At 68.7% G+C, this 20,585-nt stretch overlaps 2 protein-coding genes and 1 long non-coding RNA gene across 16 annotated transcripts in view; 2 read left to right on the forward strand and 1 right to left on the reverse strand.

Annotated features, from left to right (window-relative positions):
• Window positions 1–107: 107 nt before the first annotated feature.
• PDLIM7 (PDZ and LIM domain 7) lies at window positions 108–17,443 on the forward strand. Of its 9 annotated transcripts, none has more exons than XM_066976991.1 (28): window positions 108–244; window positions 1,587–1,693; window positions 4,813–4,964; window positions 5,292–5,322; window positions 6,077–6,249; window positions 7,658–7,803; window positions 8,062–8,098; window positions 8,710–8,748; window positions 8,874–9,019; window positions 9,249–9,285; window positions 9,849–9,887; window positions 10,014–10,168; window positions 10,353–10,389; window positions 11,024–11,062; window positions 11,184–11,338; window positions 11,542–11,575; window positions 12,111–12,149; window positions 12,274–12,428; window positions 12,643–12,679; window positions 13,316–13,354; window positions 13,443–13,597; window positions 13,780–13,813; window positions 14,744–14,802; window positions 14,912–15,146; window positions 15,235–15,415; window positions 15,597–15,717; window positions 16,145–16,260; window positions 16,541–17,443. In XM_066976991.1, the coding sequence occupies exons 2-28, from the start codon at window positions 1,589–1,591 to the stop codon at window positions 16,625–16,627; spliced, it is 2,583 nt and encodes an 860-aa protein (XP_066833092.1). In that variant the 5' UTR covers window positions 108–244; window positions 1,587–1,588; the 3' UTR covers window positions 16,628–17,443. The 9 variants fall into 9 exon arrangements, with proteins under 9 accessions (XP_066833092.1, XP_066833094.1, XP_066833096.1 ...); XM_066976993.1 differs by lacking the exon at window positions 6,077–6,249 and adding an exon at window positions 6,968–6,984; XM_066976992.1 differs by having other exon boundaries at window positions 128–244; window positions 1,512–1,693.
• Window positions 16,909–20,585, reverse strand: part of LOC136786353 (uncharacterized) — a 6,685-nt gene continuing 3,008 nt past the window's right edge. The window contains exons 1-4 of one of the 4 annotated variants that reach the window (XR_010824809.1): window positions 19,259–19,392; window positions 18,195–18,309; window positions 17,738–18,003; window positions 16,909–17,643 (exon numbers count right to left, since the gene is read on the reverse strand). This is a non-coding gene — a long non-coding RNA (uncharacterized lncRNA). Of the gene's footprint in view, window positions 17,644–17,737; window positions 18,059–18,194; window positions 18,310–19,258; window positions 19,393–20,585 lie in introns of those variants that run through there. The other 3 variants (XR_010824811.1, XR_010824808.1, XR_010824810.1) reach the window with 3 other exon arrangements.
• Window positions 19,890–20,585, forward strand: part of DBN1 (drebrin 1) — a 10,969-nt gene continuing 10,273 nt past the window's right edge. For 2 of the 3 annotated variants that reach the window (XM_066977000.1, XM_066977002.1), the window contains exon 1: window positions 19,890–20,129. In XM_066977000.1, coding sequence (XP_066833101.1) covers window positions 20,044–20,129 — 86 coding nt within the window. In that variant the 5' untranslated portion in view covers window positions 19,890–20,043. The remainder of the gene's footprint in view (window positions 20,130–20,585) is intronic. The other variant, XM_066977001.1, reaches the window with a different exon arrangement.

A 20,585-nucleotide genomic window follows, 5' to 3' on the forward strand; every position in this document is an offset into this window, starting at 1 on the left:
GCGCCGCCGCGCCCGCCCCGTCGGGGGGCGGCGGGGGTGGGAGGGGGCCGGCCTCGCGCGCGCTGATTGGCCGAGCCGCCCGGCGGCCCCGCCCCCCTCCCGGCCCTATATAAGGCGCGGCGGGGCGGGCGGGGGGCGGTCCCCGGGTTCGAGTCCCGCGTCCGCCGGCCCCGCTGCGCTCCGCTCGCCCGCTGCGGCCACAGCCCTGCGGCCCCGCTCCCCCCGGGGGCCGGCCCGGCCGCGGGTGAGTGCGGGGGGGGGGCTGCCGCTTCTAAAGGGGGTGGGGGCTGGGTTGGGGGGCTGAGGGTCTGAGGGTGGGGGAAAGCGGGTGGTTGGGGCGGGGAGGGGCAGGGCAGGGCTCCCGGCATGGGGGCGGGGGGCTGCGGAGGGGAACGGGGGGTCCCCGTGGGCGGGGGGGCTCCCCAGGGGGCGGGGGGGGTCCCGGTGGGGCGGGGGGAGGCTCAGCCCCGCAGCCCCCCAGCAGCAGGTGCCCGGGGTGCGGGTGACCCCATGGGACGTGGCTGTGCCCATCTTCCAGTAGGACGCACGAATAGAGGGGGGGGGCTCCCACCTCACCCCCCCCCCCCGCTCCCCCAGCCCCGCCAGCCCCCAGCCCGGGGCTGCCAGCCCCCCCCCCCCCCCCCGACCCCCGGTGCTGCCGGGGACCCCAGCTTGTCCCCCCCTTCCCCGCCCCGGCGAAGGCAGCGCCTCGCTGGGGTCTGCGCGGCTGCTGCGTGCCGGGGAATGTCTGACCCGGGGAATGTCTGACACGCAGCCTGCACCCAGCCTCGGCGAGAGGGAGCCGCCGGGTGTCAGCTTACACGCCTTATATAGCCCGGGTTAGGCCCGGGGGGAGCCGGGGCACGGCGGCCCCCGGCCCCCAGCCTCCAGCCCCGGGCGAGGCGTGGGGAGAGGCAGCCAGAGCCCAGCCCGTCCCGGTCCCATTCCATGCGTTCAGGGCTCGGAAAGGGCATCGCGGCTCTTCTGAAGCGAGGCGCGGCCAGGGCTGGCCCGAGTGCCCCGTGGCTTGGCCGGCTGACAGCTGTCAGCGCGGTGCTGGCGGGCAGGGATGCGCTGGGATTCCCTGCCCCAAGCCCCGGCGCTGCGTGCGGAGATGGGCTCGCTCCCAGGTAGTGTCTGCTCAGCCAGCTGCCGGAGCGCCAGCGCTGCCAGCCACCTCGCGGGGCATCGCGAGGCTCCCGTGCTGCTCATCCAGCCGGCAAAAAAGCTTCTGGTTCCCGGCCCTGCCAGCTGCCGCCTCTCCGCTGTCTGAAACGGCCTCGGGGGTTCTGGGGTGCTGCGAGGGAGAACCTGTCCCAGGTTTGGGAGAGGGAGGGCAGAGCCCGTCTGGCTCCCTGGTGCCCGTCAGCGTTCGCCTGGGCCCCTCGGCTCTGGCGCTGCTGTCGGAGATGCTGATGGATTTGGGGTGCGTCGGTAACCACAGTGTGGGATGGTCGGGGTGGAGCTGCTGCTGGAAACGTGACCTGTCTCCTCCTGCCCCGTCCTGCCAGGCCCCCTCCTCGGCTGCTCTCCCCACGCCGTTCCCACGTCGCGCACCGCCGGGCTCACACCCTCTTCCCTTGCAGAGATGGGCGACATGGAGTCCTACAAGGTGATGCTCAACGGGCCGGCGCCCTGGGGGTTCAGGCTGCAGGGAGGGAAGGATTTCAGCATGCCGCTCTCCATCTCTAGGGTAAGAGAAGCCAAGCGCCGTTGTGGCCCGTTCTCCCTCTCTGTGGGTTGGAGATCATGGCCGCTGCACCCAGGAAGCCAAGGCAGAGCCGTATGGGGGATGCGGGCGAGCTGGGGCCCCGGGAGCGCTGTGCCCGGCCCTGCCTGGCTCTGCTTAGCCTCCTCGGAGCCGCCTTATCAGCTCTGCTCTGGCAGGGGGTGTGTGTGTGTGCTGGGGGTGTTCCGGGCAGGGAACCGCAGCAGCGCTGTGCAGTGCTGCTCAGCCTCTGCAGAGTCATCCTGGCTGCTGGGGGAGGCAGGGGAGGCCTCTTCCGGAGCGAGCCCCGTGCAGGGGGAGGGCGGCTGCTCTCGATGCGTCTGAGCCACGGACCGGCTCCGATCCGCACCGCGACACCGTGCTCACCGTCCTGGGGCCCAGTTTGTGCAGGGCACTCGCCCTGTCTGCCCGAGGCTGCAGTCCTGCTGGCAGGGGACACGTCCCATCTACAAAACCAGCCCATTTCCTGAGCACAAACACGCACGAGCTGTTGTGCTGCCCGCTGCTCCTGCCCGGGGCACCTGGTGCGAGCTTCCCCCGGCGTGATGCTCACCGAGGCCAGGTCTGGCCCCTGGGTGCGTGTGGGTCCCTGTCCCTGGGTGGCCTGGCCCACGGGTGCTAGCAGCAGCTCCGGCCACAAAATTGCCTTATAAGCCTCGGAATGCGCCTGCACCGCCCGTGCTGCTGACGCTCGGGCAGCTGGCACAGGAGGCTGCTTCTCCGAGGACGGCCGCGCCGGCGGCACCGGGCGCAGCGTGGGGGCCTGCCCCCGGCACCAGCCTTGGCGCTGGGTGCCCGTCCCCGAGGCGGGGGTGTCCGCAGCGCCCAGCACGCAGCTCCCACCTGGGGGGCACCGTGCGAGCCTGCAATCGCTGGCACCGCTGCCCTGGGGCCAGCCGATCCTCGCCGAGCGCAGAGACGGCTTCGGCGAGTTTATTCTCTAAAAAATGTTTCTCTTGGCTGCGAGCCAGCGCTTAACAAAGGGTCTGATCAGACGGAGGAGCCTCCGAGGGCCTAGGGCAGGGGCCTTGTGAAGCAAGAGGCGATGTGCGCGCAGGCCAGCCCCGCTGCAGGGGCTCGGGAAAGGCAGGGCAGGGCAGAGCGGTGCGTGGGGCCCAGGGCGGAGGCGCTGGGGCTGCAAGCGGCTCCTGAGGAGCCTGGGGCTGGGCAGTGGCGGGGTGAGGAGCAATGAGGACGTTCCCAGGGGACACAGCCAGCTTCGGGGGGGCCCTGTGGCAATGCTGGGCTGTGTCGCAGGGGGGCGGGTGCTGTCTGATGGGGCGGCGTGACCCTGTGCACTGCTCTGCACCCCGGAGCTGCTCCCGGCCCTGAAGGTACCGCCTGGAGCGTGCTGGTGGCTCTGTGGGGTCCCGACGCCTCGGCTGCGAGGTGTCCCCAAGGAGCGGATCCGTGGGCTGGTGGCAGGGCTGAGGTAGGGGCAGCAGCGGGTGCTGCGTGGCATGTCCTGGAGCGTGCCAGTGGGGAAGAGGAGAGGCCTGGGTGCTGCGGGTGAGAGGGATGCTGCTTGTGCCAGGCTCACCTTGCTGGTGAGATGCGGAGCCCTGCAGGGAGGCCGCCCGGTGGCACCCGAAGGTGCGGGGAACAAAGGCCTGGCTGGGCGGAGAGGGGAGGAAGGAAACCAGGGCAGGAGCTTTAGCCCAGGGGGCAGGAAACGGGAAGGCCAGAGCAGCTCCTGGCCGAGCCCCGAGCCCGGCTGAGCTGGCATCTGCAGGAGGGGCTTCCTGGCGTGGTGCTGGCGTGGGCTGGGCGTGCCGGGACACAGCCTGCCGCGCTCCCCCTCCCCGGGCAGCCGTGCGAAAACCTCTCCCAGCTCCTGCCTCCAAACCCACGCAGCCACGCTCCTTCCCAGCCCCGAGGGCAGCAAGCCGGGGCTTGCAGGAGTGGCCGGGAGCCGGCCGGGAGCATCCTCCTGTCCCAAACACCGCGGGGGACGCCCGTGTCCCTTCTGGGGACGGCGGCGAGGTGCAGGTGGAGCTGGGCCGTTCCCGGCACCGGGGGCAGGAGTCGGCCTGCCGCAGGGGGGTCGAAGTACCTGGGGCAGGGAGCGCTGCGCCCAGGGCGGGCCGGGCTCTGCGCATGGGCGAGGAGGGCCCTGATGCTCGGCGGCAGGGATTTTCCAGCCCTCTGACAGCGCTGGGAATCTGGCTCGCTCCTTTTATGTTCATGTCGAACAGGGCTTGAGGAAATACTTGGTCCAAATCCAAGCGCCTTGAGTTCTTCCGCGCTGGAGGAGCAGGAATGGCTGCAGCCTGCCCACGTCTGTCTGTCTGACTGACTGTCTGTCTGTCAGTGCCTGGGAGCTGCCTGCAGCGGCGCTGGGGCCTGCTCCCTGCTCGCCCCTCGGCTGCGCATCCCCAGCAGGAGCAGAGGGTGCTTAGGGCCGGTGGGGGCGATCCAGGCACGTCCCAGCCCCGTAGCTGAGCCGGGTGAGGGGTCCGAAGGGCACAGGAGCGCGGCCTGGCTGGGGGGACGCAGGGTCTGTCCCCCCGTGCCCCACAGCCCCAGCTCCAGGCTGGGAGAACGCCTGTGGTTTGCGGCCCCGAGGGGTGGGACGTGGGCTGCGTGATGGGCCCTGACTCACCCCGCTCGCTTCCAGCCCCGACACCTCAGGGAGTGAGGCAGAGCCAGCGCGGCCTCTGCCGACGGGCATCGCCTGGAAAGCCCGGGCTCTCCGCAGGGCTCCCTGTGGGCATGGGGACAGATGGGGACGGCGCTGTCCCCGGGGTGCTGGCACAGCCCCCAGCTGCGCTGTGCCTCAGGGCAGCGTCTGGGGTTAGTGCTTGGCTGCTGCAGCGAGGAAAAGGCTGCTCTGGGTTAATGAAACGGGGAATGTGGGGTGGTCTGGGGGTCCCTGTGTCAGGCCCGGTGCTGCTCTGGCCCCGCACTGCTGCAGCACCGTGCTGCAGGGGGGAGAGGCTGTCCTAAAATGGGACAAGGGACTCCGAGGGTTGTCCTGTGCCTGGCTCGGCAGAGCCTGGCTGACCTTGTCCCTGGCTCTCACGGGGACAAGATCATCCCTCCGCCGGGCTGGCCAGCTCCCCCTGACGCTCTCTGTCCTGCAGCTGACTCCGGGCGGGAAGGCGGCCCAGGCTGGCGTGGGAGTGGGCGACTGGGTGCTGTACATCGACGGGGAGAGCACCAGCGCCATGACGCATATCGAGGCCCAGAACAGGATCCGTGCCTGCGGGGACAGGCTCTGCCTCACGCTGAGCAGGTAGGGGCTTGTGGGGCCCGCAAATACGGGGTGCTGGTGTGACCGGAGCCAAGCTGGGGCCCTCTGCCCGTTGCTCCCTCTGGTCCTGCTGCCCCAGGGCAGCGTCAGGCAGCTCCTGCAGCCCCAGCTGGGTCTGAGGGCTCTGCTTGGCTGCATGGGGCTCGCCCCGGCTGCAGCAACCCCGGCTCCAAGCCCTGACCTCTGCCTGTGGGGCAGTGCTGGCCGGCCATGGCTCCCTTGGGTGTCAGCACCCCTTCGGTCCTGTCGGGGGGGTGGGATGGCTGCTGGGCCCGTGCAGCACCTGCCTCACTGTCTCCTCTCTTGCAGAGCCCAGAACCACCTGGGGAAGCCGCAGAAGGTAGGTGTTGCTGCGTCGCTGCCTGCAGCAGCTCGGCCCCGAGCTGGGGGTGGGGAAGTCTCCGAGCTTATCCGGAGGAGCGGACTTTGCTCCTGGGGCCCAAAGGCTTCTTGGGGACCGGGGTGTGTTTGGAGGGCTGGTATGGCGGCTCTGAGCCCTAGGGACACAAGAGATCGGGGAGAGCAGGACCTGCCCTGTGGGTGCCCAGTCCCCAGCTGCCGCCACTGGTCCTGGGTGAGGGCAAGGGTGCGGAGGGACCATGCAGCAGCAGCAAGGCCTTTGGGCCCTACGTTTGCTGGTGCTGGAGCTCCCTGGCACAGAACTCCCTCCCTCCAGCTGCTGCACGGGGAGGCAGAGCCAGGGCCAGCAGCTCCTGGACAGAAGCCACCTGCATGCCTTCCGCTTTGTGCCGCGGGATGGTTGCGAGCAGCGCGTGTGCATGCCCGGCCCCGCCGCGGGGCAGCGAGTGTGCGGGGCACTTACTAATCCTGCAGCAACCCTCGGGACGGGTGTGCAGCCTGGTGTCCCTGGGCTGGATGCCCTGCGGAGAGGGGACCTGGCTGGCAGAGCCCGGTGCCCGAAGCTCACGTGCTGTCCGTGTTTGTGTGCCCGGGTGTGTGTGGCTACGAGGGCCTGCAGGCGAGGACAAGCCCAGCTTTTCCACCTGGCTGCCCGCTGCGCTTCCTGGCCCAGGGCTGCCCCTTGCATGCTGCTTGACGTGTGAGCCCGTGTCTGTGTGTTTTGTCTCGCTCAGGACTCACTCCCCTGCTCTGAGCCCCCGAAATATAACTTCGCTCCCAGCACCGCCCTCAACAAAACAGCTCGGCCCTTTGGGGCCGGCTCGCCTCCGAACCCACGGCCCGGGCTGGTGACGAAACCCGTGACGTACGTGCCCCTGGCGCCCGCCTGCACCCCCCAGCACAATGGGTATGTTGCTGTCCATCCCGCTCCCCGAGAACACAGGGGAGCCCCGCTGCCCGGCCCCGCTGCGCCTTGCATGCCAGGCACCCATGGGTGGGAGCGGGCGATGGTGCCTGTGCCGGGTCCCCCGACGGCTGGTGCTGAGACTGCGTAACAGGACCGTCACGCGTGGGGACACAGTCACGCCTGCTCCTCGCTCGGGGACGTGTCCTCCTCCGCTGGCCTTTGGGGAGCCCCATGGGGCGCAGCCATCACAGTACACTCACCGGTGTCTGCGACAGCCCTGCACCGAGGGGCAGGAAGGCTGTGGCTGCCATGGACGCTATCGGCAGCCCAGGGTATTCTGTGGGGCTGTGGGGACAGGCTGGCAAAGGGAAGCCCTGCGGCCCTCCACGGCGCTGCCGTGTGCCCGGCCAGCTGCTGCTCCCTGCCCGTCCTGGTCACAGCAGCCACGGCACCCTGGAGCTGGGTGATGGGGGGACGTGGCCCTGGCTGTCCTCTGCACCCAGGCCTGTTTTGGGGGCTGAGGGTGGCACAGTCGGATCTGTTGGCAATGTCCCTGCGGCCCAGCGTGCTCCCAGCCCCGGGTGAGCTGGACGCAGGTGGCAGGGGGAGTGGTGCAGGCTGTAGGTGAGCTCTGGAAACTTCTTGGGTGCTCTGGGTCTAATTTCACCTTCCTTCTCTTTCTTTCTCTCCTCCCTCTCTCTTTCCCTCTCCCCTACAGGTGCAGAGCCTTGACAAGTCAGTAAGCCTTTTGCCTGCTCTCTCTAGCCTTCCTGCATGCCTCTTGCCCTGTTAGTCCCCTGCTGGTGCCCCGCACACCTGGGGCAGGGTTAGCCTGGTGGCTCGGAGTCACCGTGCTGGCAGCACACTCTACTTGGGCCACGTGGGTCTCTCCTGGCATTAAGTTGTCCTGAGAGGTGCTGGCTGTGAGGGCACTGGGGTGTCCTCGCACCTGGTCCCTTTTCTCTCCAGCATGTGGAAAGCTGCGCTGTGCACCCTGCCCATAGCACCGCAGGTGTTTGCCAGGCTCCCATACTGCTCCCCTGTGTGTGGTTTTGATCTTGGCTTTCTCTTGCCCTGTCCTCTCTCCTCCTGGCCTTTAGGGCCAGCCTCAAACAGCAGAGATGGAAAATGAGTGCTGAGAAGACGTCCTTAGTGGGCCCTTCCTATGTGGACGATACGTAAGGGGTGGGGAGGACGTGCGTATTTGGTGTGTCAAATACTTGCTGTTGTGCTGCTGTTGTGAACCTGCAGAGGTATGGGGTGGCCTCGGGGAGGTGGTGATGCTGTGGGGATCCCCATGGGTCTGTGGAGCAGTGGTGGGGATGGGACGTGGGCAGCGCTGCCCCATGCCGCCAGCCAGGCAGGGACAGGACGGTGCCAGCTGAACGCCCGCCCCTGTCGCTCGCAGGCAGCCGCCGCAGCACCCCACTACCCCTGTATATGACCCCAGCAAGTTGCATCTGATCGAGGACTCTGAGGACTGGCAGCCCCGCAACACCAACACCCAGTCCCGCTCCTTCCTCAAACTGGCCCAGCTGACGGGCACAGACAGCCGTAAGTTCCTGCGGGACCTGGTGCTTGCCGGCTGCCCGGGGTGCCCAGAACAGGCCCTGGATGCGGGTTGAGGTGGCATCGGTTTGTAGCCATGGTGGCCCCGTGATGTCCCTGCGTGTGGTGTGGGCACGTGGTGGTGCCGCGGGGCTGGTTCGGGGCAGCAGGGAGGGGATGCCTGGTTCTGTTCCGTCGTGCTGTGCGGGGCCGTGGCTGTCCCTGACTGACTCTGTCTCCTCCTTTCTCTCTGGCTGCCCTCAGTGGAGGATCACGATGAGGAGCTTGTTAGGAAGCCCAGGTAAGGGGTGGGCTGTGGGGCACAGCACAAGCTATGGGGCCCGCAGTGCCTGGGCTCGGCCCCCAGCCCCTTCTCCCTCCCACTGTGTCTTCTGTCCTGCCACCTCCTTGCTCCCTGCCCCTCTCTGTCTTCTCTGTGCCTGCAGAGCCGAGGTGGTCACTGAGCTGCAGCACCCGCTCTGTGCTCTCCTTTGCGATGGGCACCGCCGGCACTCGGCCACTGCTGTGCCCGTCCTGTTGTGAGGGTCCTGCCCGGGCGCTGGGCTGTCCCAGTCTGGGGTGTCCTGGTGCTGGGTGTCCCCGTGCGTGTGTCCCCGGCAGGACCCAGGGCACTGCTGGCACCGGGGAGGCTGAGCTGCACCGCTGCATCCAGGACGCAGCGGGTCGGTGGGGTCTGGTGGCACTGGCAGAGCCTGGCTGTGGGTGTAGGGAGGTGCTGGGCATCGTCTGGACCTCGGGCACGAAATCCTGTGATCGTGGTGAGGGGCTGTGGGGGAGCTGGAATTGAGCGAGTGCTGCTGGCGTCACCATGGGGCTGCGGACAAGCCTTTGGGAATGCTCGGCCACATGCCAGCGATTTACCGTTGTGCCGTCATTTTCTTGCCGCCGCAGGGGTCCTCGTGTGTCATTCTGGGGTACCGAGGAGGAGTGGTGAGTGCCGGGCTGTGCTGGGGGTTGATGTATGCCCGGCCCCTGTCAGCACTGCCCCGTGCCGCTGGCTGTCAGAAGCAGGGGCAGGTCAGTGCCAGCTGAGTCCCTGCCCCTGTCACTCGCAGCCAGCCCCTGCACTCCCCTGGGACCCCCACGCGCGACCCGGGCAAGTTGCGGCTGATCGAGGATGCTGAGGACTGGCAGCCCCGCACCGGCACCTCCCAGTCCCGCTCCTTCCGCAAACTGGCCCGGCTGACGGGCACAGACGGCCGTAAGTTCCTGCGGGCCCTGGTGCCCAGAGCTGGCCCTGGGTGCGGGGCCGAGTGTCAGGGTCTGGCCATGGTGGCCCCGTGGTGGCCCTGTGTCGGCACGTGGTGGTGCCTCGGGGCTGGTTTGGGGGCAGCAGGGAGGGGATGCCTGGTTCCGTTGTGTCGTGCTGTGTGGGGCCGTGGCTGCCGCCGACTGACTCTGTCTCCTCCTTTCTCTCTGGCTGCCCTCAGTGGAGGATCACGATGAGGAGCTTGTTAGGAAGCCCAGGTAAGGGGTGGGCAGCGGGGTGCAGCATGAGCTCCTGGCCATGGGGCCCATGGTGTCGGGGCTTGGCCCCCAGCCCATTCTCCCTCCCACTGTGTCTTCTGTCCTGCCACCTCCTTGCTCCCTGCCCATGATGGGTACTGCCGCTACTCAGCCACTGCTGTGCCCGTCCTGTCATGAGGGTCCTGCCCCAGCACTGCGCTGCCAGGCTGGGCTGTCCCCATCCAGGTGTCCTGATAGTGGGCTGTTCCCAGCTGGGGTGTCCTGGTGCTGGGTGTCCCCATGCATGTGTCCCCGGCAGGACCCAGGGCACTGCTGGCACTGGGGAGGCTGAGCTGCACCGCTGCATCCAGGACGCAGCGGGTCGGTGGGGTCTGGGGGCACTGGCAGCAGGGAGGTATGAGGCAGCACCGGGACTTCAGGCAAGGGAGCCCATCGGGCTTCCTTGTGGCTGTTTTGGGACAAGTGCTGCCAGCATCTTTGGTGGGCTGGGGATAAGCCGGGGGAGTGCTCAGTGCTGTGCGCAAAACATTTACCGTTGTGCCACCATTTCCTTGCCGCCACAGGGATTCCCGCGGGTCATTCTATGGCACAGTGGAGCAGCGGTGAGTGCTGGGCTGTTGTAAGGTTCGGCGTGTGTTGGGCCCTTGGCAGCTCTGCCCCATGCTGCCGGCTGGGTAGGGGTAGGAACAGGACGGTGCCAGCTGAGCACCTGCCCCTGCCACTTGCAGGCAGCCCCTGCAGCCCGTGGAGCCCCCCGAGACCCCCGCGTGTGACCCGGGCAAGTTGAGGCTGATCGAGGACGCTGAGGACTGGCAGCCCCGCACCGGCACCTCCCAGTCCCGCTCCTTCCGCAAACTGGCCCGGCTGACGGGCACAGACGGCCGTAAGTTCCTGCGGGGCCGAGTGTCAGGGTCTGGCCGTGGTGGCCCCGTGGTGTCCCTGCGTGTGGTGTGGGCTGGTTCAGGGGCAGCAGGGAGGGGGTGCCCGGTTCTGTTCCGTCGTGCTGTGCGGGGCCGTGGCTGCTGCCAACTGACTCCGTCTCCTCCTTTCTCTCTGGCTGCCCTCAGTGGAGGATCACAATGAGGAGCTTGTTAGGAAGCCCAGGTAAGGGGTGGGCAATGGGGTGCAGCATGAGCTCCTGGCCATGGGGCTGGCTCAGCCCCCAGCCCATTTACATTCCCACTCTGTCATGTCCTGTCCTGCCACCTCCTTGCTCCCTGCCCCTCACTGTCCTTTCTGTGTCTGCAGAGCCGAGGTGGTCACTGAGCTGCAGCACCCGCTCTGTGCTCTCCTCCGTGACAGGCACCGCCGGCACTCGGCTCTGCTGTGCCCATCCCATTGTGAGGGTCCTGCCCGGGCACCGCGCTGCCAGGCTGGGCTGTCCCCATCCAGTTGTCCTGGTGCTGGGTGTCCCCATGCGCTGTCCCCAGCTGAGATGGCCCCGGCAGGACCCAGGGCACTGCTGGCACCGGGGAGGCTGAGCTGCACCGCTGCATCCAGGACACAGCGGGTCGGTGGGGTCTGGTGGCACTGGCAGAGCCTGGCTGTGGGCATCGAGATGTGCAGGACAGCACCGGGACCTTGTCACGAGGCAATGATACTGGTGTGGGGCTGCAGGGAGGCTGGACTGGGCCTAGTGCTGCTGGCGTCACAGTGGGGCTTGGGTTAAGTCGTGGGGAATGCTCTGTGCGGCATGCCAAGCATTTACTGTTGTGCTGCCATTTTCTCGACGCCGCAGGGATTCCCGTGGGTCGTTCTATGGCACAGAGGAGCAGTGGTGAGTGCCATGCCGTGCCAAGGGTCGGTGTGTGCTGGGCCTTTGGACAGCTCTGCCCTGTGCCACCGTCTGGGCAGGGGTAGGGGCAGGTCAGTGCCATCTGAGCCCCTGCCACTCGCAGGCAGCCCGTGGAGCCTGAGGAGCCCCCCGAGACCCCCGCGTGTGACCCGGGCAAGTTGCGGCTGTTCGAGGACGCTGTGGACTGGCAGCCCCGCACCGGCACCTCCCAGTCCCGCTCCTTCCGCAAACTGGCCCGGCTGACGGGCACAGACGGCCGTAAGTTCCTGCGGGGCTGAGCATCGGGGTCTGGCTCTGGTGGCCCTGTGGTGGCCCTGTGTGTGGCATGGGCCCTGTGGTGGTGCTGCGGGGCTGTTCGGGGGCAGCAGGGAGGGGGTGCCTGGTTTTGTTCTGTCGTGCCGTGTGGGGCCGTGGCTGCCGCCGACTGACTCTGTCTCCTCCTCTCTCCCCGCTGCGCGCAGTGGAAGATGATGATGTGTTTGTTAGGAAGCCCAGGTAAGGGGTGGGCAGCGGGGTGCAGCACGAGCTGCTGGCTGCATGTTCCGGGCACCGCTGTCACTGAGCTGGGGAGGTCAAGCTGTACCGCAGCCTCTTGTGCTGCTGGGGCAAAGAGGAGAGTGGTGGCACTGGAAACCTTGGTGTGGGTGCTGGGAGGTGCTGGGCAATGCTGGGGTTCCTGTCAGAAGAGCCCGTGAGGTTCCTGTGGGGCTGCAGGGGCCAGGCAGAGCTGCTTAGCACTGCTGGCTGCTCCGTGGGGCTGGGGCCATGTCAGGAATGGAGCAGGGGCTGGGGAGGCTGTGCCCTGCAGAGCTGGGGCAGGTCTGTCCCCTCACGCTGGTGGCACCTCTTGTGCCTTCCCATTTCTGTGATCCCTCCTGCCTTGGCGTTGTGACCACTGGGTCCCCAAGCTGGGAGGCGGCATGGGTGCAAGGGCAGCTGGCATCGCTGTGGGGTGGGGATAGGCCAGGGAAATGCTCCGTGCCATGTGCCAAGCGTTTACTGTTGTGCCACCATTTTCTCAACGCCACAGGGATTCCCGTGGGTCCTTCTGTGGCACAGTGGAGCAGCGGTGAGTGCTGGGCTGTAAGGTTCAGTATGTGTCAGGCCCTTGGGCAGCTCTGCCCCGTGCTGCTGTCTGGACAGGGGCAGGAGCAGGACAGTACCGGCTGAGTGCCTGCCCCTGCCACTCGCAGGCAGCCCCTGCAGCCCGTGGAGCCCCCCGAGACCCCCGCGTGTGACCCGGGCAAGTTGCGGCTGATCGAGGACGCTGAGGACTGGCAGCCCCGCACCGGCACCTCCCAGTCCCGCTCCTTCCGCAAACTGGCCCGGCTGACGGGCACAGACGGCCGTAAGTTCCTGCGGGGCCGAGTGTCAGGGTCTGGCCGTGGTGGCCCCGTGGTGTTCCTGCGTGTGGTGTGGGCTGTGCAGGGCCATGTGGTAGTGCTGCGGGACTGGTTCGGGGCAGCAGGGAGGGGATGCCTGGTTCCGTTCTGTTGTGCTGTGTGGGGCCATGGCTGTCCCCGACTGACTCTGTCTCCTCCTTTCTCTCTGGCTGCCCTCAGTGGAGGATCACAATGAGGAGCTTGTTAGGAAGCCCAGGTAAGGGGTGGGCTGCGGGGCACAGCACAAGCCATGGGGCCCACAGTGCTGGGGCTCAGCCCCAGCCCATTCACCTTCCCACTGTGTCTTCTGTCCTGCCACCTCCTTGCTCCCTGCCCCTCACTGTCCTTTCTGTGTCTGCAGAGCCGAGGTGGTCACTGAGCTGCAGCACCCGCTCTGTGCTCTCCTTTGCGATGGGCACCGCCGGCACTCGGCCACTGCTGTGCCCATCCCGTTGTGAGGGTCCTGCCCGGGCACCGCGCTGCCAGGCTGGGCTGTCCCAGTCTGGGGTGTCCTGGTGCTGGGTGTCCCCATGCGCTGTCCCCAGCTGAGGTGGCCCCGGCAGGACCCAGGGCACTGCTGGCACCGGGGAGGCTGAGCTGCACCGCTGCATCCAGGACACAGCGGGTCGGTGGGGTCTGGTGGCACTGGCAGAGCCTGGCTGTGGGTATCAGGACATGTAGGACAGCTCCGGGACCTTGTCACGAGGCAGTGATACTGGTGTGGGGCTGCAGGGAGGCTGGACTGGGCCTTGAGCTGCTGGCGTCACTGTGGGGCTTGGGTTAAGCCACAGCGAATGCTCTGTGCCTCGTCCCAAGTACTTACTGTTGTGCCGCCATTTTGTCAACGCCACAGGGGACCCCGCGTGTCGTTCTATGGCACGGAGGAGCAGCGGTGAGTGCTGGGCCCATGGGCAGCGCTGCCCCGTGCTGATGGCCGGGCAGGAGCAGGTCAGTGCCATCTGAGCCCCTGCCACTCGCAGGCAGCCCATGGAGCCTGAGGAGCCCCCTGAGACCCCCGCTTGTGACCCGGGCAAGTTGCGGCTGTTCGAGGACGCTGTGGACTGGCAGCCCCGCACCGGCACCTCCCAGTCCCGCTCCTTCCGCAAACTGGCCCGGCTGACGGGCACAGACGGCCGTAAGTTCCTGCGGGGCCGAGTGTCAGGGTCTGGCCGTGGTGGCCCCGTGGTGGCCCTGCGTGTGGCGTGGGCTGTTTGGGGGCAGCAGGGAGGGGGTGCCCGGTTCTGTTCCGTCGTGCTGTGCGGGGCCGTTTCTGCCGCCGACTGACTCTGTCTCCTCCTCTCTCCCCGCCGCGCGCAGTGGAAGATGATGATGTGTTTGTTAGGAAGCCCAGGTAAGGGGTGGGCAGCGAGGCGCAGCACAAGGTGGGCTGCATGTCCCGGGCAGGATGCTGGGCACCGCTGTCACTGAGCTGGGGAGGTCAAGCTGTACCACAGCCTCTTGTGCTGCTGGGGCAAAGAGGAGAGTGGTGGCACTGGAAACCTTGCTGTGGGTGCTGGGAGGTGCTGGGCAGCGTTTGGATGTCAGGCATGAGGGCTCATCAGGGTCAGGCCACGTCTGGAGGCAAGGAAGGTGCAGGGACTGGGGGAGGCCTGTTGGCAGCTCTTCTTTTGGCTTTGTACTTCATCTTCCCTCCTGCCTTGGTGTTTGAGTGCTGGTTCCACATCTGCCTGGTTTGCTCTGTAGCAAATAAATTCTCCTGTTCTTATAGCCTGCTCCTTTTTCTGTTTGCCCTGGAGAGGCACAGAGCTGCTGGCTCTCTGTCACTGTCCTTGCCCCTCTGGACCTCACTTGCCCTGGCTTCTCACAAGCCCGGTGCTGGCAGCATGCCGTGGGGGTCACAGGCACTGCCACCCAGGACCAGCCTGGCCCTGCCCTTCCCTGCCTCTGCTGGAGCTGGCCCCGGGGCTCCCCACGCCAGACTGGCTGTAGGGTGCTGTGTGTGAGGCTGGGGGTACCTAGCCACTGTCACGTTTGAGTGGACTGCAGCGGTGTGTGCAATCCTACAGGTCCCTGCCACCCTACAGCACCCAACAACTGGGGCACGGCACCCCAGCAGCTCGATGCTCCTACTCTGCTGGGTGCCACAGACCTGGGGGTGCTGCGTCCCCCAGCACCAAACCCGCTACCGGCCGGGCACGGGGGCTCGGCCAGCTCCTGGCTGTGGGGTGGGGGTCCCTGCTTGCATGCACATGCCCGCCGGGCAGCCAGCCCGTGTCATGGGGGTGAGCGCGGCAGGCTGGATTAACTGCTGGTTCTGTAGCCAGGTCTCCGTGTTGGATCCGTCCCCGGGAGCAGCGATGAAAACAGAGCCGGGACTGGGTGAGTGAAACGTTTCCTTTGGGTTCGGGGCAAGAGGGGGTGGGGGCAGAGGTAGGGCTGGTGCAGGGGGATTGGGAGCACCGTCCAGGAGGCTTCTGTGTGTGTGCAGCCCCCAGGACCCCCGCTGCCACCCCTGGCCCTGCCAGCCGCCCACCCTGGGCTGTGGACCCGTCGTTCGCTGAGCGCTACGCCCCGGACAAGACGAGCACGGTGCTGAGCAAGCACAGCCAGCCGGCCACGCCGACCCCCATGCAGAACCGCAGCTCCATCGTGCAGGCGGCCCAGCAGGCGCCCGAAGGCCTCGGCCGCACGCCGCTCTGCTACAAGTGCAACAAGGTCATCAGGTGAGCCCTGCCACCCGCCGCCACCCTGCCACCCTCCTGGGCACGTGCCAGGCCCCGGCGGGGCTGACGTGGCTCTGTCGCGCCGCAGGGGACGCTACCTGGTGGCACTGGGACATTACTACCACCCCGAGGAGTTCACCTGCTGCCAGTGCAGGAAGGTGCTGGATGAGGGTGGTTTCTTCGAGGAGAAGGGCTCCATCTTCTGCCCCAAGTGCTACGACACGCGCTACGCGCCCAGCTGCGCCAAGTGCAAGAAGAAGATCACCGGGGTGAGTGTCCCTCAGCCTGCCCCGCGCCTCCTGTCCGTGCTCCCCACTCACCTACGTGTCCCCAGCTCTGCCCCTTCCCCTCCTGCTGGCCCTCTGCCCCAGGGACCCCCTGTCCCTTTTGGCCCTGGGTAGGGGTCCCCCTGCAGTGCGGGGTGCCCGGCTGACAGCGTCTCTCTTCCAGGAGGTGATGCACGCGCTGAAGATGACCTGGCACGTGCAGTGCTTCACCTGCGCAGCCTGCAAAACTCCCATCCGCAACCGTGCCTTCTACATGGAGGAGGGACAGCCCTACTGCGAGAGAGGTAGGACCGGGGAGACCCCACGTGTCACCCCGGGGCACCGGCAGGGCTCGGCACCTCGCGGCAGGAGCCCGGGGTGAGCTGCCCTGTGCTGCGGGGCTCTCCCGGAGCCACAGGGAAGGCTGGGTGTCCCCCGAGCCCTCTGTCCCCGTCCTCCCCGGCTGCTGGGTGGTGCCATTGCTGGCGGGTTGCCACGGCGATGACGGAGGATGTACATCAAAGCGAGTGCTGCATCCTGGGAGCTGAGGTTCGCCTCCTCCCCGCAGCATGGTGGCGGCCGGGGACACCCTGCCCCGGGTGCCTGGCGCCTCGAGCTTTGTCCCTGGCCTGGCCTGGAAGCGAGATGTCCCCAGGCTGTGCCCTGCCGCACGGGGACCTGAGGGGTCGCAGTCTGGGGGAACGCTGACCCGGGCTCTGCCTCTGCTCGCAGACTACGAGAAGATGTTTGGCACCAAGTGCCGCGGCTGCGACTTCAAGATCGATGCTGGGGACCGGTTCCTGGAGGCGCTGGGGTTCAGCTGGCACGACACTTGCTTCGTCTGTGCGGTGAGCCACGCGTCTGCCTCGTCCTCCTCTCCCTGGGTGCTGGCTGGAGGCTGGCCGGGGCCGTAACTCTCTGCGGTTGTGCTGCACATGGGGGGGGTCTGCCCACAGCGCGGGGGCCCCGAGTCCACGAGTTGTTCCCCACCTCGCTCTGTGCCGGTGCTTCTGAGCCTGCTGCTCCTTGGCGCCTGCACGAGGCCAGTGCTGAGTGGGAGGGCAGCTGGGGCTGAGCGTGGGAGGGGACCCCGGGGACCCTGCTGACCGCCTGCGCTCTCCTCCCCAGATCTGCCAGACCAACCTGGAAGGGAAGACGTTCTACTCCAAGAAGGACAAGCCGCTGTGCAAGAGCCACGCTTTCTCCCACGTGTGAGGCGCGGGAGGCCGGCTGTGCCCACGCATGCCCCTGGCCCTGCATGCTCCTCTCCCACCCCTTCCCCTGCCCCAGGGAGCCAGGCTGGGACCTCACCCCTTCCCCTCGCTCCTGCCTCTTTCCTGGCAGCTCCTGGCTGGGCTCCAGCAGAGGCAGCGCCGGCCTCAGAGCCCCTTCTTGCTGGGTGGCTTCTTCTATGTCCCCCCGGCTGACCTAGGAGCCCGGGGAAGGGGATGCCACGTGGCTCTGCTGCCCCTGAGCCGCTCAGCATCGGGGCTGGAGTCAGGGGTAGGTGCCTGGCTGCAGCGGGGCTGCTCCCTTGCCTGGATGAGGCCCACCTGCCCTGGCACCAGGGCAGGGACGCTCCTAGCGCATCCCTGAGCGGGCGAGGACCAGCCCCAGCCCCTGCCGAGCTCTCCCTCACCTTCCCTGCTTCATGCTCAGCACGTGGGGTTAGAGAACCGTCTCTTCTCCCCCTGCCTGCCGCGACCCCACCGCGTTGCAGACCACGGCGGTGCCTTCCCATGGCTGTGGGCCGGGGGTCTCTGTGCGTTGTGTCCCTGCACCCAGCTCCCTGCTGCTCCCCTGGGGCTGGCGGGGGGCAGCACCCCCTGCCTGGCCGTGCCGGGGTGCAGGGCCCCCGTGCCCGCCTCTGGCTCCCCGCAAGGCTCGGAAACAGCTTCCTACCAAAGAGCGTGTGCCGCCGCTGTCCCAGCACTGTAAAACGCCTCTCCCAAACCCACACTCTCCGGTTGGGCTGCGTCTGATGTAGCCACGGTGCTTTTAGTGCCTTTAATAAACACTTCTCTGCAAGTGCCCGCTGTCTCGGGGCCTGCGGTTTCGCCGAGTGAGGGGCGGCGGGGCCGGGAAAGTGGTGCGCAGCCCTCGCCCCGCTTCGCCTGAAGCCCTGCCCCGGGGCCTGACTCAGCTCGATGGAGCTCGCAGGGAAAAGCTTTGCCTCGGGTTTCTCCTCCTCTGCCCCTGGGTCTCCCCCGCCTGCTTTTAGCAGGCAGAGGCTAACGGAGGCAGTAATTAATCCAGGAGGCAAAGCTGGGGCTGGGCTGCGCGAGGGGATATGGGGTCGGACACCGCAGCGGCGTCCCCGCTTACCGGCATCGTCCCCGCGTCTCTGCTGCTGCGTCCCGGAGGCCGTGCAGGGGACGAGGAGTCATTGGCACGAGCGCGGTGGTGCTGGGCGTGCTTCGGCGTCACGCAGCCACGTGGCCGCGCGTTGAGTACAGCTGCTGTCCCAGAGGACGGGCGCGAGGCAGCGCCGGCACCGCCAGCTGGAACAGGCTCGGGGGCAGTGGGTGTGGGGAAGAGCTGCTCCCACTGCTCCGCTCTGGCAGCCGTAGCGGTCATTAATAATTGCAGCTCTTAACATGATGAGCAATCGCAAGGAAAAGCGTCTTGCTAATCTGCTGGAACGTTCTGCCGGGGGCAGGGTCTGGCTGCGGGAACCAAACCCCACCCAGAGCCAGGCCGAGGTGCGGGGTCCCTGGCCCCCGGAGAGATGCAAAACCCCAACAGAGACCGGCAGGGAGGAGGTGGAATAACTGGGACTTACCGGGAGGTTGGAGTTGGGTCCCGTCCCAGGCTGGGGGCGAACGTGGGTGGTGTGAAGCGAACGGGGACGGTGACACCGCTGAGCTGGGTGGGTGAGAAGGGGCAGGACAGCCAGCCTGGCAGGGACAGAAAAAGCAGGGACGTGGCGAGTGCCTGTGTGTGAATCCTGGCTGCGAAGCCAAGGTCAGGGGAAGCGGGGAGAAGGTGGCACAGCCGCGGCGGGGACACAAAACCGAGCAGACGGCGGGGAAGGGGCAGGCAGCCGAGCGTGACGGGGCCCCAGCCGCTGGGGTGGCACGTCCTGGGAACGGGTTGTGCCGGCCGAGCCGCGGGGCACCGGCCTCGGAGCGGGGCAAGGGCAGCCCCAGCCTGCTCCGGGCTGACGGGGACAAGGTGGCAGAGCGAAACCTCTCCGTGCACCCAGCGGGGGCTCTGCCGCTTCCGCCACTTGGTGCCCTGTTGCCTCTGGTCCCTACTGATGGCCTCCGGGAGCCGAAGTGCCGCCGCGCTTTGCCGAGAGCGGCTCTGCGCACCATGCGAGGAGCTCAGGCGGCGGAAGGAGGGTCTCGGGTGGGCTGCGGAGGTGGAGCCTGGGGAGGGGCTGCAGCCGCGCTGCTCCGAGAACAAAGCCTCGCGGCGCCGAGCTCTGCGGGTCCCAGCGCGGGCTCCCACCACCGCCACCCCCAAAGGCAGCTGGGCCGCTCGCGGGGCGCCTGCCGCAACCCCCCGGCCCCCGCGCTGGCGCCGGCAGCTGCTCGACAGCTGCTCCCCAGCCCTCCGAGCCTCCAAGGGCGGCTCCGGCTTCGGCCTGGCTCGGAAACGCCGCTGCAAGAAGGGCGTGGGCAGGGGGCAGCCACCCCGTCCTGCGCCCCGCTGCGCTCGGGGGGGCTCCAAGCTGGGTGGCTCTCAAGGGCACGGTGCCCTGAGCTGCAGGGATCGGGCCCCCCCCTGGCTTTGTCACCCTGGTGTGGACGTCCCTTTGACACGGCTGCTGGCCCGTTTTGTGCCTGGGGCGCGGGGACACGGGCAGGGTGACGCCGGTGTCCCTGGCACGGCGCTGCCCACCTGGCTGGGAGCAGATGGAGCTGGAGCTGGGCACCCTCTGGCCCCGCTGGGCCCTGCCTGGGGTCGGCTGGAGGCAGCTTTGGGGGGTCCGCACGAGGGGCAAAACCCAGTGGAGACGGGGCCGTGGGGGTCTGGGGCGGTTTGGGGGCAGGGGGACACATCCGGCAGCGGCTGGGGCGGGCAGGGACGGAGGGGGAGGATGGCACCAAAGGGGTCCCCACGGCACAGGGGACCCCGCGAAGGCTGGGGGGCACAGCTGGGGGGGCTCGGAGGGCAAAACGGGGGGCGTGGGGGTCTGGGATGGAGGGGAGCTGATGGCGGGGGGGGTCCCGTTGGGGCGCAGGAGATGGAGCCGTGGGGGCAACCCGGGGATGCGGGGTCCCCGGTAGGTGCAGCACCCCGGGGGGGGGGGGTGGGGGGGACAGGGGGTGCCCGGGGCGTGTCCCCAGGGCGAGCCGTGCTCGGGCTCACCCCGGGGGCGACACCCGGCGGGGTGTCCCCGGGGAGGGGGGGGGGAGGATGAGGACACGGGGCGGGGGGGGCGCGCCCCGGGGGCGCGGCGGGGGCCGGGGCGGGGGCCGGGGCGGGAGAGGGGGGGGGGGGGGGGCCGAGGAGGGGGGGCGGGGGGGGGGGGTTGGGGGCCGCCGTTCGCGGCGCTAGGACCGGGCGCGGCGGCGGGCGGAGCCTCCCCGCCGCTCGCCCCTCCGCCCGGCCGCTGCGGCAGTGTCTCGGAGGCGGGCAGGCGGCCGGTCCCTCCGGTCCCCCGGCAGCATCCCGGCCCCGCCATGGCTGGCGTCGGCTTCGCGGCGCACCGCCTGGAGCTGCTCGCCTCCTACCAGGACGTGATCGGCGAGGACAGCCCCACCGACTGGTGAGCGCGCCCGCCGCCGCCGCCGCCGCCCCTTTGTCCCCCCTCGCCGCCGGGCCCCCTTTGTGCGCACGGAGCCGCCCGGTGCACCGAGCGCGCCCCCGCCGCCACCGGGGCCGCGCCCCCCCCACCCCCCCCCCTCCGCCCTCAGCCCCCCCTCCCCGCCGCCCCCCGCCACCTGCCGCCGCCCCGGGCCGGGAGGGACCGGGAGGGACCGGGAGGGACCGGGAGGGGCCGGGAGCCCCGGCACACAAAGGCGGGCGGGGCCGGCGGGGCGGCGGAGGGGGTGTGCCCGGCCCCGCCGCCCCCGGTGTCCGCACCTGCCCGCCGCCCCGCACCGCCCCGCACCGCCCCGCACCGGGCCGGGCGCGGCCCCGCTTTGTCTGCGCCGGCCGGCACGTGGGGGCACCGGCGGACCCCCCCTCCCCTCCGTTCCCCGCCCCCCCCCCCCATCCTTCC

This window comes from Anser cygnoides, chromosome 14 (genome assembly GCF_040182565.1).
Source record: "Anser cygnoides isolate HZ-2024a breed goose chromosome 14, Taihu_goose_T2T_genome, whole genome shotgun sequence".
In the NCBI taxonomy this organism is placed as follows: Eukaryota; Metazoa; Chordata; class Aves; order Anseriformes; family Anatidae; genus Anser; species Anser cygnoides.

Coding starts and splice junctions, on each gene's coding strand:
- PDLIM7 (XM_066976991.1), top strand. CDS start 1,589: ATGGGCGACATGGAGTCCTACAAGGTGATGCTCAACGGGCCGGCGCCC. Junction 1,694..4,812: donor TGCCGCTCTCCATCTCTAGG/GTAAGAGAAGCC, acceptor TCTGTCCTGCAG/CTGACTCCGGGCGGGAAGGC. Junction 10,390..11,023: donor GAGCTTGTTAGGAAGCCCAG/GTAAGGGGTGGG, acceptor TCGACGCCGCAG/GGATTCCCGTGGGTCGTTCT.